Source organism: Eleutherodactylus coqui, chromosome 8 (assembly GCF_035609145.1).
Source record: "Eleutherodactylus coqui strain aEleCoq1 chromosome 8, aEleCoq1.hap1, whole genome shotgun sequence".
Taxonomy (NCBI): domain Eukaryota; kingdom Metazoa; phylum Chordata; class Amphibia; order Anura; family Eleutherodactylidae; genus Eleutherodactylus; species Eleutherodactylus coqui.
Window position 1 is genome coordinate 11,342,713 of NC_089844.1, and position 17,347 is coordinate 11,360,059.

Consider the following 17,347-nt stretch of genomic DNA (forward strand, 5'->3'; position numbering starts at 1 on the left):
ATGAGCATTTTTTGCACGCGCCTATGTTTCATAGGAAACCATTGGTTTCCTATGATGTGTTCACATGTCTCTCTTTTGCAGGCGCAAAATATATGTACCTGCAAAAGATAGGACATCCCTGCGCCAGAAAGGTCTGTGCTGTGCAGAAAGATTTCCCGTAGGGAGTCCTCTCAGCACTGAACACTGTGACATCACTGTCACAGTGTTCAGTGTCAAGAGGACTCCCAGCAGAGATTGCCCGATAATGGGGACTGCTTCCGACCCCATTGAAAGCAATCGGATGCAGGCAACCCCTGCAGTGATTTTCGAGGAAAGGCTTGAAATATAAACCCTTCCTTGAAAATCATCCCTAGCTGCAGTAAAAAATAAAATATATATATATATATACTTCACATCTTGCCGCTGCGCAGCTCTGGCGCATCTTCTCCTGGCTACTGACACTGCTCTGAAGCACTTTCGGCTGGCAGGGAATTTACAAATCCCCGCCTCCTGAAAATGATGTGTCTGATTGGCTGAGCACTCAGCCAATCACAGGCAGCGTTCAGCCATTCATTAAGTGACAGCTGAGTGCTGCCTGCGATTGGTCACAGCGCTCAGCCATTCATTGAATTCAATGAGTGGCTGCCTCTGATTGGCTGAGCGCTGTGATCAGCGCTCAGCTGTCATTCAATGAGTGGCTGAATGCTGCGCTCAGCCAATCAGACACATCACTTTCATAAGGCAGGGATTTTTAAATCCCTGGCCAGACGAAAGTGCTTTAGAGCAGTGTCGGTACCCAGAAGAAGATGCGCCGGAGCTGCACAGCGGCGAAGAGGTGATGTATATATTTCTTTTATTTTTTACACCAGCTAGGGATGATTTTCAAGGAAGGGCTTACATTTCAAGCCCTTCCCTGAAAAAACTCTGCAGGGGTTGCCTGCATCCCATTGCTTTCAATTGGGTTGGTGGCAGCAGCACTGGCCTCATTGAAAGCAATGGGCATGGAGCTACGGTCATGAGCACATAGGTGTGCAAACAAAAACCCTCATCTGACTGAGCCCTTAGTGTGTAATGGTGACATGTACTTCCTGCCCATGTGCAGAACCTTATATATATATCAGTGTTATACCTCATCTGCCACTTTTTGCCCTCAACTTATCCAGATACAATTGCAGCTGCACTCTGTCTCTCTTGTGCAAATTAATTTACATTAATTAAATCTATACTGACATTTTACTGTAAAACTTCTCCACAATGTTGTTAATATGTTAAAAAGCAATACTGCCCCCTATGGTACCCTACTAGTAATAGTGACCCCTCCAATACTTCCCCCCTGTGGTACCCTACTAGTAATAGTGACCCTCTCCAATACTGCCCCCTATGGTACCCTACTAGTAATCGTGACCCCTTCGATAATGCCCCTTGTGGTACCCTACTAGTAATAGTGACCCTCTCCAATACTGCCCCCTATGGTACGCTACTAGTAATAGTGACCCTCTCCAATACTGCCCCCTATGGTACCCTACTAGTAATAGTGACCCACCCCAATACTGCCCTCTATGGTACCCTACTAGTAATCGTGACCCCTCCGATAATACCCCTTGTGGTACCCTACTAGTAATAGTGACAATCTCCAATACTGCCCCCTATGGTACGCTACTAGTAATAGTGACCCTCCCTAATACTGCCCTCTATGGTACCTTACTAGTAATTGTGACCCCTCCGATAATGCCCCTTGTGGTACCCTACTAGTAATAGTAACCACTTCAATACTGCCCCCTGCGGTACCTTACTAGTAATTGTGACCCCTCCGATAATGCCCCCTGTGGTACTCTACTAGTAATGGTGACCCCTCCAATACTGACCATTGTGGTATCCTACTAGTAATAGTGATCCCTCCAATACTGCCCCCTATGGTATGCTACTAGTAATAGTAACCCCTCCAATACTGACCCCTGTGGTACCTTACTAGTAATCGTGATCCCTCCAATAATGCCCCCTGTGGTACCCTACTAGTAATAGTGACCCCCTCCAATACTGCCCCCTATGGTACCCAACTAGTAATAGTGACCACTCCAATAGTGCCCCCTGCAGTACCTTACTAGTAATCGTGATCCCTCCAATAATGCCCTCTGTGGTACCCTACTAGTAATAGTGACCTCTCCAATACTGCCCAATATGGTACCCTACTAGTAATAGTGACCCCTCCAATACTGACCATTGTGGTGCCCTACTAGTAATAGTGACCCCCTCCAATACTGCCCCCTATGGTACCCTACTAGTAATAGTGACCACTCCAATAGTGCCCCCTGTGGTACCTTACTAGTAATCGTGACCCCTCCGATAATGCCCCTGTGGTACCCTACTAGTAATAGTGATCCCTCCAATGCTGCCCCCTATGGTGCCCTACTAGTAATAGTGACCCCTCCAATACAGACCATTGTAGTGCCCTACTAGTAATAGTGACCCCTCCAATGCTGCCCCCTACGGTGCCCTACTAGTAATAGTGACCCCTCCAATACTGCCCCTATTAGTAATAATGACCACTCCAATACTGACCATTGTGGTACCCCACTAGTAATGGTGACCCAATCAGAGTATCACCCACTGATTCCAAAGATAGTGTTCTGAAGTGTCTCTGAGTGACTTTACTATTAATTTGCATAGAAAACAACAAAAGTGCTGCCTGTTACTCCACCTTCAGAAGTGTCAATAAAAGTCGGAGTCTGCTGCTTGGATAGATTTCAGAGACCTTTATGATATGTGACTTTTTAAAAACTCGCAAAATATTTTACAATGTCGCTCCAGCATCCAAGGTCACCCCCCCTCCCCCCCCTCTCTAGACATATTTGAAGATACAATAAATGTATCAAAATTGCGCAATATTTGATAACTTTTGTATTTCAGTGGAGGAGGAGAAAAAGCTGCCAGAAAATTGGCATCAACACCCCCCCCCCCCCGATGAGCCATTTCCCTGGTTGTGTATGTGACGTGGGGTGCATATACTCCGCTGTAGGTGCCCGACTTTCCTTTCCTGCTGTGTGCCAGTTATGCAGCTATTTATAAAGGCTGTAAAATCAATGAAGGCGTTTTATGGGCGCCGATACCAAGGTGTTAGATTTCGGCGCTCACTGCAGACTGCTGTGTTTTTCCTTTCTGGATAGCTATTGCAGTCATCATAAATAGCCGCGGCCGCGTCACCACTCTGGAAATAATCAGGCTGAATTCTTCGTAAAACATGCAAGAAATGCCAAGGCAGCCCGGGCCGCAGATTTAAAGCCTCTGCTGATGCTATTTCATGCATCTCAATGCAAGAACAGAACAAGGCTGTGTGAGCCGCCTCTTACCTGCGCAGCTCTTCCTGTCTGCGGCTAATTCATAGCCGTCCCTGCAGTAGCACTGGGTGCTGTTCCTGGTGATCCCACAGCGGTACTGGCAGTTCCTTCTGTGACACGCTGACTGCAGCTCTGACAACAAAGAGAGAGTATAAAAGTAATGTCAGAAACAATACATCAGACAGCAATACCTTAGAGTTATTATTATGCATTAAAGGAACCCCGAACCGATCCCCAAGTCCTAGGGACCTTTTTTTGTGAAGTCTTTTAAAGGGGTAGTTGATGGACGGGGGACACTAATCGGGACCCCCATCTGTCACCTGATCGTCCGGTATGCTGTCAGTGCAGTGATATCAGAAGAAAGGAGAGGAAGTGGGAGCATCTACATCAATCCTACTGAAATCTATAGGAATGCCACGCAACTCCTACACTAATGACCATGGTCCTGAGCAGGAGGTATAGGAGCAGCCCCCCGTCCATCAACTACTGATGACCTATCCAGAGGATAAGTCATCAGTTAAAAAAGATCAGAATGCCCCCTTAACTCCACTTCACCAGGGGTGCAGTACAGGCCCAAGGGCCCAGGCAAAAGTTCAGCTTAGCTCCACATTACTGCCATACCGTAACTAAATACCACCACCATACTGTGAATGGATAACACCACAACACCGTGAGCAGATAACACTTCCATACCGTTACTACATACCACGGTGCTGCGAGTGAGTAACAGTGTAGCATTAAAGGGGTTTACCACAATCACAAGTTATTCCCTATCCATAAGATAACTTGCTGCTCAGTGGGGCTCTCACCGCTGACACCTCCGCTGATCTTAAAGTCAGGGGGTCCCAAGTCCCCCATCCTTCTCACTGTGGGCTTACTGCACCCCCGCACTGTAGGAGACGGAATGCAACGCTGGTTTCACAAGCGCATGAACACTCTATATACATTCAATGGCCCACTGACAAGGCAAAATCCGCATGCAAGTCCACATAGAAAGACATGAATGTTGCCACAGTAAATTCCTCCTCCCTGACCAGAATAATAGATTATTCCACCACAAACCTGCATGAGGGCTTGTTTTTGCATAACGAGTTGCATTTTTTCATGCTACCATATAATGTGTGAAAAATTGTTAAACATTTCTAAGTGGGGTGAAATGGAAAAAAGAATGCAATGATGCCATTTGGGGTGGAGGTTTCTAAATCAGAAATTAGAAAAAAAGATGTTTTTAAATGTTTTAGAATATATAGATTTATTTTTATTTCAAAAAGTTTTATTGGCCTTAGGGCTCAATCACATCAGTGTTAGGGGATTGGGGTTTCCTGGTTTGCTTTGGGGAGCAGGAAAACGGCATCCCCAGGACAAACAGTTCCGTCTTGTGACATAAAGGAAACCCCCCCCCCCCCATTGACTATATTGGGGGTCCGTTCCATTGCTGGCCAGCAGTCCAGCATTTTGTCGGAAGTTACAGGACAAAATAGCAATGGTTGTTGCACTATTTTGTCGTGTTTTCTAGTGGAAATTAGCTGATGTGAACGAACCCTTCATTTTACCTGTTTTAGTATCCGTAAGGGACTTGAACTTTTGATCATTTGATTGCTTCCACAATATACTGCAATGCATTAGTATTGCGGTATATTGCATTTTTAACTTTCACTTATAGCAATAAGCCACAGGCAAGGCTTAAAGGGAACCTGTCATAAATCAACACCGGCTTAAAGATCAAAGAACGGGAAGCCCGGGGGTGACTCTTTCTGCGTGCACAACTCCTATTCAGCGTTGGAAGAGCGATAGTGAGTCGGAGGGGGGCACCTCCTCCAGTTGATGGCTGGCATGTCATGGTTAGGGGTGACTGAGGAGATAGCCCGGCAGTGTAATCAGAAGTGCAGTGAATGAAGTGGTGGTTACACATGCACACCGCTGTAGGGGGATTCAGGGTGCGCTGCTCCCATAATTCCTGGGAATTCCAGCCATTGGACCCCCATTGATCATAAATGACCACTTATCCTGTGAAAAGGCAATACATAATTTGGGTATGAAAACCCCTTTACGTAATCCATTTTATAATCCATGCTATAGCAAACATATCTGGAGGGCAAAAAAAGATCTATCAAATCCCAACAACACTTAACATCCACCGCTATGTTGCTTTAGCTTCTGTAATTCACTTTCCTGCATCGTCCAGGTAAATTCTTTACACTCCTCATCAAAAATCAAATCACATCGAACGTCACAGATTTCATCCATTACTGCCACATCTCCTTAAATCAATACCATTTTATATCAAGAAACCTTCTTAGAATGAGATGGAGATCAAGGAGTTTAATAAAAGATCAATATAAATAAAAGTGTTATAATAATCCTCGGCAAAGTGACGGTAAATAGAGGGGAGCGAGACACAAATTGTTCTGCCTGAGGCAGGAAATGTAAGATCTTTAGAGGTGGAACGACGTCTCTTGTTGGAGTTAATCCTCTAAGATAATAATAAAAAAAAAGGTCCCTGTAAAAAAAAATTACCTTGAAATAAATTAAAAGAAGAGATTTGGACGAGGTATTTGTACTTTTTGGCTAAACAACAAAGGGTGCTTTAATTAGATATGGCAGCGCTGCTCCCCCGTGAGATTCCTGAACTGAAGAGGAAAGCTTCAGTCTCTGCAATTTCATCCATTTATACAGGAGTGATGATGAGCTTTGTGTCTGATTCGCAGGAAGACTCTGAAGATCGTTCCTTACTTGACAACCCCAAGCAAAATGAGGAGTCCCCCAACCCCTCACTGATCAATCAGAGGGGGCTCCCCAATGGAAACACCTTTCTCTATGAACAGATGAGCGCACCTGGATAGTCATAACGCATCAACGCAATCAAGCATGCAGCCAATTTACATGGACTACCATCAGCAGCAAAGCCGGTCATACGAAAGAGCTCAATGACATTCAGGGTGGAACTGTTGGGGGACTTTTCCAAGAGAGTTTATCAAATATTTGCCCCAGTTACGCCCCTTCAACTCCAAGTGATCTTAGTTTGGAAATACTTTTTCCAAAATGTAGTGGGCAAAACAGATTGGGCTCTGAAATGATAAAGCTTACTGACCGCTACAGACAGGCAACAAAAGGAATCATATGGCATAGCTGTGTGCTGCTAGCGACTCTTTGGTACTCAGACAAAATTCTGCCCTGGAGCCTGAGGGAGGGGTATATTACCTGCTGTTGATCTTGTAATTTGATGTCCCTTGGATTCTTGATCCCATTTTCAGCCATCCAAGATGGCTGCTGCAGTTTTCTAGCTACCTAACACACCTTGTGATCAGCACTGATCACATAAGCAGCGCTATTCAATCAGAGAGCAGGTATAGTGCATTGGTTGTCTAATGATCCCAATGCAATGTGAAGAATAGATAGTCTGAAGATTGTGTCGGCCATCTTGAACAGCAAAAGACAGGACCCACAACTGGCAGATCAGAGGGGCATCAACACGGAAGACCAACAAGTAATATAGCTTCTCCCTCTGGTTCCAGGACAAAATGTTGTCCCAAAAATCAGAGGGTTGCGTTAAAGTGAACCTGTCACCCCATTTCACCCTAAAATTAATTTCATTGGCTAGCATGTGATGAAACACTAATCACTTCTACTGGCCTCTCTTTTCCTGATGAGCCCATGTACTCCACAATTATGTTCCAAAAATATCTCGTCCCATATGCAAATCAGCAGAGAAGAGCCCCACTGATTGGTGAGCGTCCGAGCTCACCACACTCCTTTTCTCTTGATAGACAGGAGATATGATGACCTCTCTATCAACACAAAACAGACCTGGCTGCTTGGCAGCTCATTAATCAGCATGACTCTTCCCGCCTGATGACTCTTCTCTGCTGATATAAATACAGTGTAGGTAACTTCAGGACTTAATTGCAAGGTATATGGGCTCATTAAAAAGAGAGGGCAATTAATTTTTCATCTCCTGCCGGCCAGTGAAGTAAGTTTTAGAGGTGCGACGGTGGTGACAGGTTCCCCTTAAGAAAGGAGGTTCTGCCCTATAAAGATTAGACATCGACTATAAAGGGGTATTCCCAAAATGTACTTTTATCACCTATGCAAATGTTGTTTGATAAAAAGCCAGATCGGAGGAGTCCTCACTGGTGAGACCGACACCGATTCCAAGAACAGAGTTCCTGTGTCCCCCTCTCCTCCGTACCTCACTCCCTGCAGTAGACTGAATGGAGCATGGGCAGCCCATTTATCTTCAGTTGGGACGGCCAGAGATAGTAGAACACTTGTACTCGGCTTTTTCTGCCGGCTCCACTGAAACGAATGGTGTGGCATGGCGCATGAGTAACCACCATACCATTCAATCTTCTCCTTGCGGCAGGGGGTGCAGTGAGCCAGCAGTGAGGAGGAGAGGGGGACATGGGACCCTCGGTTTCTGGATTGGTTGGGGTCTCAGTGATGAGTCCTCTACCAATCAGACTTCTATCCACTATGCTATGGCTGAGTGATAAAAGCTGAATTTGTACAACCCCAATAATAGAGTCTATTAAGTGTCCGCCCTGTAGTTACGTGGAACCCCAGACTTAAAGCTGACCGGCTCCTACGCGAAGTCTGCAAGATCAGAAGTAAGTTCTCCAAAACGGATGATTGTGTTCTAGTAAAACCAAAGCAAAGATGGGATATTGGGCTTCAAAATGGCACTATCATGGGATGACACCTTTTGAACAGCATCGTCTTCCCACCATGTCTGCCCTTCAACTCAAAGTGCTGCAATGATGGAGTAGAAAAGCCTTGGACTCTTCTAAGCGTAAAGGGGTTGTCTGAGTCGTTTTTTTTTTTTTTAGTGCATCTCCATTCCTTATGCAGTAAAATTCCTAACAGGCATATACTTACCCCTTCCCGCTCCCGCTGTGTCCACGGTTCTGCTCGGTCCTCCGCTTCGATGTTTGTTTACTGGCTGCAGCACATGTGAAGCCCCACAGACAGGCTGCGGCAGCCTGCAAGCGTGACCTCAGAGGGGAAACCCAGAGTGGCGGCACAGTACACAGCGGGGAGCGGGAAGAGGTGAGTATGTGCCTTATACATTGTTTGCTGCATGGGCAATGGAGTTTTACTGAGGTTGCCCGCACACAAACGGATTTGCATTGCAGAATCTGCAGTTGGCATTCGCACCGTAGTTCCACAGCAAGTACCATTCATAGCATGCTATGGAAAATAGCTTTTTTCTGCACACCCGCAGAAACGAATTGCTGTTTCCACGAGCGGAGGAAAAATCGCAGCATGCTCTACCTTTATGTGGTGTCCCCACGGATGGCTTCCATTGAAGTCAATGGAAGTCGTTTGACCCACGGCCCATTCGCAGCTGACATTGCAGACAGGCTGGGGATTCCACATCAACGGCCCAGGACACAAAAAATATTTGTAAAAAAAATCTGTACTGTGCGTGTATCTACAGATGAAGAAAAAAAAGCGACAGGTACATGCAGTCACCAGCTGGGCGCAGAGTCGGATTCAAATGTGGGCTTCTGCATGCGGATTTCAACCCATTCGTGTGCAGGCAGCTTAAAACAAGACTACTCGGTCAACCCCTTTATCTGTGATGTTCTCAAGCAGAGGCGTAACTTGAAACCCTTGGACCCCAATACAAAATCCGTAACAGGGCCCCCAACTATAATGCTTTATTCATGGTACTGGGCTCTCTATATGGAGAAATGAGGCCTTATGGGCCCCCTAAGTCTCCTGGGCCCGGGTGCAACCGCATCCCCTGCATCCCCTATAGTTACACCCCTGTTCTAAAGGGAAAACTATGGTACCTGTCGCGCTCTGTGCTTTAGCTCCACCCACTGACATCTTGAGGATCCACATTCTGCACTGCAATACTCCAGTATTTCAGTAGGATTCTGGTAGACCTATACTGCAGGTTCCTAGGAATCTATAATGAGTTAAGGTATGTTCACACGGGGTGGATTTACTGCGACTTTCAGCATATTTTCCAAACTGTAAATCTGTAGTGTTTCCGTGGGCAAAATCTGCTTCAGACATTCTTGGTTACTGGTGCAAATTTGTTGCAGGTTTTTTTGTGTATTTTCCACATAATCTGCTGTCCAAATCCGCAGCTACGGTTGGGGCGTTCGGCCTCCTCCCTGAAGTATCTGCGCCGTGCTACGGATTTACATTCCCCACTACACTCCATTGTCCACACTGATGTAGTGCGGATTAGAGATGAGCGAGCATACTCGTCCGAGCTTGATACTCGTTCGAGTATTAGCGTGTTCGAGATGCTCGTTACTCGTAACGAGTACCACGCGATGTTCGAGTTACTTTCATTTTCTTACCTGAGAAATTTGCGCGCTTTTCTGGCCAATAGAAAGACAGGGAAGGCATTACAACTTCCCCCTGCGACGTTCAAGCCCTATACCACCCCCCTGCTGTGAGTGGCTGGCGAGATTAGGTGTCACCCGAGTATTAAAATCTGCGGGCCCGCGGCTCGCCACAGATGCGTTCTCACTTAGCTGAGGGAAAGTGCTGTTGATGCCAGAGCTGCTATAGGGAGAGTATTAGGAGTGATTTTAGGCTTCAAGAACCCCAACGGTCCTTCTTCTCTATATGCGCTCAATGGGGCCGGCGGCAGCAGCGCCGACCCCATTGAGAACATATAGAAGACAAATCATTCTTCTCTGCCACAGCTGTAACAGCTGTGGCAGAGAAGAACGATGTTTGCCCATTGAATTCAATGGAGTCGGCTGTATTGCTGGCTCCATTGAATTCAATGGGCTAACATCGTTCTTCTCTGCCACAGCTGTTACTGCTGCGGCAGAGAAGAACGATCTTTATGCTGACAGTGCGGGGGGGGGGGGGCCCACTCTTGCCGCTATTGTGGCGTAATAGTGGGACCTGTGAACTTGAGATGCAGCCCAACATGTAGCCCCTCGCCTGCCCTATCCGTTGCTGTGTCGTTCCCATCACTTTCTTGAATTGCCCAGATTTTCACACATGAAAACCTTAGCGAGCATCGGCGATATACAAAAATGCTCGGGTCGCCCATTGACTTCAATGGGGTTCGTTACTCGAAACGAACCCTCGAGCATCGCGGAAAATTCGTCTCGAGTAACGAGCACCTGAGCATTTTGGTGCTCGCTCATCTCTACTGCGGATTCTTCTGCAGCGAGTGGACAGGAGTTTGTAAATGTCATCCCAATTGCTGTTACGGTAAATGCTGCGGATTGTCGGTCGGTCCCATGCGAGCGCTCCATACCGCGGCCGCCTCTGCCATGTGCGATGGCAGCTGCAGTGTAATATACGCAGGGATGGATCGCAATACTCTTTATCTTCCAGAAATAAAATGATTTCCAAGACACATTCTCTCTTTCAAGACGGCGCATCCCAGAGAAGGAGCGATGATGAGGCCATTGATATTCAAAAAAATCATTACAGTCAAAGGAGTCTTTGAAAACACAAAGTACAAAAGACAGAAATGCTCCTGGTTTATCCCATTGTAGGAATGTAACACAAAGCTGATTATTTCACTTCCTCTCCACAATTGTGTTCCAGAAGAAAAGGTGCTGGTAATTTTATGAATGCCGCCGATGATTTCGTGACCCACCGATACGGCGCTCAAGGCTGCAGCTCCGACTCAACGCTTAATTAGCATTTTACTGACTTTGTTTCTATAGAGAAGAGATTGTAAAAATTTGTTTTCTCATGCAGATTGAGTCTGTCTGTCTTTTGTCGTCTTGTCTAATATCATCTTTGAGAAATGACATGTTTGTTGTTTCACTCCCGTTATAAGGTAGTTCGAACACGATTTAATAAGTGAAGTTGGTCAAAAAAAATCAGCGGTTTGTAGAAAGACGTTACATAAGAAATATATAAAGAGACACAAAACAGATAGACATAGATATGAGATAGATAGATAGATAGATAGATAGATAGATAGATAGATAGATAGATAGATAGATAGATAGATAGATAGGAGATAGATAGATAGATAGATATGAGATAGATAGATAGGAGATAGATAGATAGGAGATAGATAGATAGATAGATAGATAGATAGATAGATAGATAGATAGATAGATAGATAGATAGGAGATAGAGAGATAGATAGGAGGTAGATAGATATGAGATAGATAGATAGATAGATATAAGATAGATAGATAGATAGATATGAGATAGATAGATATGAGATAGATAGATATGAGATAGATAGATAGATATGAGATAGATAGATATGAGATAGACAGATAGATAGATAGGAGATAAATAGATATGAGATAGATAGATAGATAGATAGATAGATATGAGATAGATAGATATATATTAGATAGATATAGATAGATAGATATGAGATAGATAGATATTAGATAGATAGATAGATAGATATGAGATAGATAGATATGAGATAGATAGATAGATATGAGATAGATAGATAGATAGATAGATAGATAGATAGGAGATAGATAGATAGATAGATATGAGATAGATAGATAGATATGAGATAGATAGATATGAGATAGATAGATAGATAGATAGATAGATAGATAGATAGATAGATAGATAGATAGATAGGAGATAGATAGATAGATAGATATGAGATAGATAGATATGTGATAGATAGATAGATAGATAGATAGATAGATAGATAGATAGATGGATAGATAGATATGAGATAGATAGATAGATAGATAGATATGAGATAGATAGATATATAGATATGAGATAGATAGATAGATAGATACATACATAGATAGATATGAGATAGATAGATAGATATGAGATAGATAGATAGATAGATAGATATGAGATAGATAGATAGATAGATAGATATGAGATAGATAGATAGATAGATAGATAGATAGATAGATAGATATGAGATAGATAGATATGTGATAGATAGATAGATAGATAGATAGATGGATAGATAGATATGAGATAGATAGATAGATAGATAGATAGATAGATAGATAGATAGATAGATAGATAGATAGATAGATATGAGATAGATAGATATATAGATATGAGATAGATAGATAGATAGATACATACATAGATAGATATGAGATAGATAGATAGATATGAGATAGATAGATAGATAGATAGATAGATAGATAGATAGATAGATAGATAGATAGATAGATATGAGATAGATAGATAGGAAATAGATAGATATGAGATGGATAGATAGATAGATAGATAGATACATAGATAGATATGAGATAGATAGATAGATAGATCGATAGGAGATAGATAGATAGGATAGAAAGAGATAGATACATAGATAGATAGATATGAGACAGATAGATATGAGATAGATAGATAGATGGATAAATAGATAATACAAACATAATGTGGTTGCATAAATATGCACAGCCTAATACTTTGTTGATGTGACCTTTGACTTTATGACAGCATTCAGTCTTTTTGGTCAGTGTCCATCAGCATGGCACATCCTGACTTGGCAATCTTTGCCCACTCTTCCTTGTAAAAGCTTTCCAAATCTGTGAGATTGCAAGGGCATCTTGTGTGTAGCGCCCACTTCAGGTCAACCCATAGATCTTCAATGGGGTTCAGGTCTGGGCTCTCACTGGGCCATTACAATACTTTTGTTGATGTGATGGTCTGCTTTTGGGTCGTTGTTGTGCTGGTCAGTGAAATTCCTCTTCATCTTTGCAGCCGAGGCCTGAAGGTTTTGTACCAAAATGAGCCGATATTTGGACTGTTCATAATTTCTTCCCCCTTGACTAAAGCCCCAGTTCCATCAGCAGAACAGCCCCCACATAATGCTGCCCCCACCATACTCACGGCGGGTCTGGGGGTCTTCTGGTGATGGCAGTTTTGGCTTTACCCCAAACATCCCTTCTGGGATTCTGGCCAACAAGTTCCCCTCGGTCTCCTCAGACAGAACACGTTCTCCACAGACTGCTGGCAGACGGGACGGAGGTTTTGGCAAAACATAACTGGTCTTGGATGTTCTTCTTTGTTAGAGAAGTCCCCCGTCTTTCCCCCCCTATCCCACAGCCCAGACACATGAAGAATATGGGAGATGGTTGTCACATGACTACACAACCACCACTTGCCAGAAGCTCCTGCAGCTCCTTTAGTGTTGCTGTCGGCCTCTTGGCAGCTTCCAAGACCAATGTTCACCAATTTTTGAGGGACGTTCAGTTCTTAGTGATGTCACTGTTGTGCCAAATGAAATCCACTTCTTGCTGACGGTCTTCATTGTGCTCCATAGTAAATGTAATGCCTTGGAGATGTTTTGGTCTCCTTCTCCTGACTGATACCTGACTGACAGCCGGATTGATGATCTCAAATGTTGATCCAGGGATTACTCAGGCTGCCATTATAGAGTCCAGGAAGGAATTGCCTTCCCCTGGACCAACAAGGGGAGCGGGGGATAGAAACAGGCTAAACTAGATGGACATTGTCTTCATTCAGCCCAACAATTAGACCCCTTTGATGATCTGTAAGATCTTTACCGACCAACTAAAAAAATGTCAGGAAAATCCTAGAAGATCTCAACTTTATATGGGGGGACCCAGAATCCCTGTAAGTACTGGCAGCGGAGCGCTGACTACTAGTTATCAGGAGGTTACATGTGATTGGCTAATTCTGAACACAACCACACCCCCACATATAAGAGGGTGTGAAGACTTATGCAACCACATTATTTTGATTTTGTTATTTTTGTTTTTCCACCCTAAAGGATTTCAGTTTGTCCAGATATAACGGCTCACAGGGAGGGGAGAAATCCAAAGGGATTCATCTTTGTTGGACTGGCATTGTAACAGGGTGTGCAGACTTATATCCACTGTACATACAGTAGGGCCTATTCATCAACTCAACTGATCTGTAACCTTTCATACAACCCGTGTTTATGTGAGCGCCCATGTAACCAGCAGAAGTGCAAATTGATTGATTTCTCTAAGATTACATTTTTTGTGCAGAACAATCCCTCCCTTCTGATTTGCTGTCTGCCGTCATGTGATGTCCATCTCCAGTAACAGAGATAACAAAACTAGAAGCAGCCCCAGAAGCGCAGAGAGAGCAGTAGAATGTGCTGATGAAGACGCCCGTGTTAGCGCCATGTATTCCACATGTGATTCTTTCCCCGTGATATTCTGCAGCGTATTGCGCAATCGCGCGGGTATTATGTGCGCATTTGTGCCCCCCGCATGGACGTCTATGAGGCCCTTGGCGCACAAATGCAAACTAAAATAGAACATGCTGCACTTTTTTGGCGCGCGTGGAGCGCGTGTACAAACACGCCCGTGTGAGCCCACCCTTAGAGATGGAGTCTGCAGAGGCATATAATGGCCAGCAGTTGTGTTACTCCTCATGTACACATCCAGCAGCTTCTTCTGAAAAGCCACCTGAAGAGTAAATCGTTCCTTACAGCGGGCGATTGTCGCCCAAAATCCCACTGGAAACAGTAAATTCAGATAACTGTCCTGAATACGCGGCCGACGACACGGCACTTGGCGAGAAATCGCTCACCAGTTGGATTTGTTTGGCTTTTAGCTAAACTAACAACCAAGTGACCGCCGGGCTGCACAAACCGGATCGGATGGGTGTTGTAGCGACTCCTGTTTACTGTGAATGGAGGCAGAATGATCCCGGCCCGCTCCGCCTCCTGTCACTTGAATGACAGCTGGGGGCAGTCCGTGGGGCGGATATGTGCCCAACAGTCATCCCGTGTAACAGGACCTTCAGATACATTGTAACTAGAGATGAGCGAGCACCAAAATGCTCGGGTGCTCGTTACTCGAGACGAACTTTTCGCGATGCTCGAGGGTTCGTTTCGAGTAACGAACCCCATTGAAGTCGATGGGCGACCCGAGCATTTTTGTATATCGCCGATGCTCGCTAAGGTTTTCATTTGTGAAAATCGGGGCAATTCAAGAAAGTGATGGGAACGACACAGCAACGGATAGGGCAGGCGAGGGGCTACATGTTGGGCTGCATCTCAAGTTCACAGGTCCCACTATTAAGCCACAATAGCGGCAAGAGTGGGCCCCCCCCCCAACAACTTTTACTTCTGAAAAGCCCTCATTAGCAATGGACACCTTAGCTAAGCACCACACTACCTCCAACAAAGCACAATCACTGCCTGCATGACACTCCGCTGCCACTTCTCCTGGGTTACATGCTGCCCAACCCCCCCCCCACGACCCAGTGTCCACAGCGCACACCAAATTGTCCCTGCCCAGCCTTCAGCTGCCCTCATGCCACGCCACCCTCAAGTCTATTTATAAGTGTGTCTGCCATGAGGAGAAACCGCAGGCACACACTGCAGAGGGTTGGCACGGCTAGGCAGCGACCCTCTTTAAAAGGGGCGGGGCGATAGCTCACAATGCTGTACAGAAGCAATGAGAAATCCAATCCTGTGCCACCTCCATCTGAAGCTGCACACGTGGGCATAGCAATGGGGAACCTATGTGCCACACACTATTCAATCTGTCAAGGTGTCTGCATGCCCCAGTCAGACCGCGTTTTTTTTATAAATAGTCACAGGCAGGTACAACTCCGCAATGGGGATTCCGTGTGCACCCACAGCATGGGTGGCTCCCTGGAACCCACCGGCTGTACATAAATGTATCCCATTGCAGTGCCCTGGACAGCAGAGCTAACGTCAGATAAAATGCAGGTGGGCTTCGGCCCACACTGCATGCCCCAGTCAGACTGGGGTTCTTTAGAAGTGGACACAGATGCATTTACAACTCCCTGTGGACCCACAGCATGGGTGGGTGCCAGGAAGCCACCGGCGGTACATAAAAATATCCCATTGCATTGCCCATCACAGCTGAGGTAGTAATGTCATGTTTAATGCAGGTGGGCTTCGGCCCACACTGCATGCCCAGTCAGACTGGGGTTCTTTAGAAGTGGACACAGATGCATTTACAACTCCCTGTGGACCCACAGCATGGGTGGGTGCCAGGATGCCACCGGCGGTACATAACAATATCCCATTGCAGTGCCCAACACAGCGGATGTAACGTCAGCTGTAATGCAGGTGGGCTAAAAATTAATTGGATTACACTGTAGGCGAGGGCCCACAAAAATTGCTGTATCAACAGTACTAATGTACATCAGAAAAATCGCCCATGGCCAACCAAGAGGGCAGGTGAAACCCATTAATCGCTTTGGTTAATGTGGCTTAATTGGTAACTAGGCCTGGAGGCAGCCCAATTAAAATAAAAATTGGTTGAGGTGAAAGTTTCAACGCTTTAATGAGCATTGAAACGTATAAAAATTGTTTACAAAAATTATATGACTGAGCCTTGTGGGCCTAAGAAAAATTGCCCGTTCGGCGTGATTATGTGAGGTTTCAGGAGGAGGAGCAGGAGGAGGAGGATGAATATTATACACAGATTGATGAAGCGAAAAGGTCCCCGTTTTTGATGGGATACAGAACGATGCTTCCATCCGCGGGTGCAGCCTACGTATTGCTTAGGTATCGCTGCTGTCCGCTGGTGAAGAAGAGAAGTCTGGGGAAATCCAGGCTTTGTTCATCTTGATGAGTGTTAGCCTGTCGGCACTGTCGGTTGACAGGCGGGTACGCTTATCCGTGATGATTCCCCCAGCCGCACTAAACACCCTCTCTGACAAGACGCTAGCCGCAGGACAAGCAAGCACCTCCAGGGCATACAGCGCGAGTTCAGGCCACGTGTCCAGCTTCGACACCCAGTAGTTGTAGTGGGCAGAGGCGTCACGGAGGACGGTCGTGCGATCGGCTACGTACTCCCTCACCATCCTTTTACAGTGCTCCCGCCGACTCAGCCGTGACTGGGGAGCGGTGACACAGTCTTGCTGGGGAGCCATAAAGCAGTCAAGGGCCTTGACTGTGCTGTACATGCTGTCTCATCTCCGCGCCTCCCCTGCTACCTGGCCCTCGGAACTGCGCTTTCGGCCACTAGCGCTGTCGTATGGGAATTTTACCATCAGTTTGTCCGCCAGGGTCCTGTAGTATAGCAACACTCTCGAACCCCTTTCCTCTTCAGGTATGAGAGTGGAAAGGTTCTCCTTATACCGTGGGTCGAGCAGTGTGTACA

General features: G+C 45.4%; 1 protein-coding gene across 1 annotated transcript in view; it reads right to left on the reverse strand.

Moving 5' to 3' along the window:
* LRP1B (LDL receptor related protein 1B) overlaps positions 1–17,347 on the reverse strand; it is a 1,872,788-nt gene that overhangs the window by 1,203,623 nt on the left and 651,818 nt on the right. Inside the window, exon 4 of the mRNA XM_066577770.1 lies at positions 3,327–3,446. Within this exon, the coding sequence (XP_066433867.1) occupies positions 3,327–3,446 (120 nt within the window). The remainder of the gene's footprint in view (positions 1–3,326; positions 3,447–17,347) is intronic.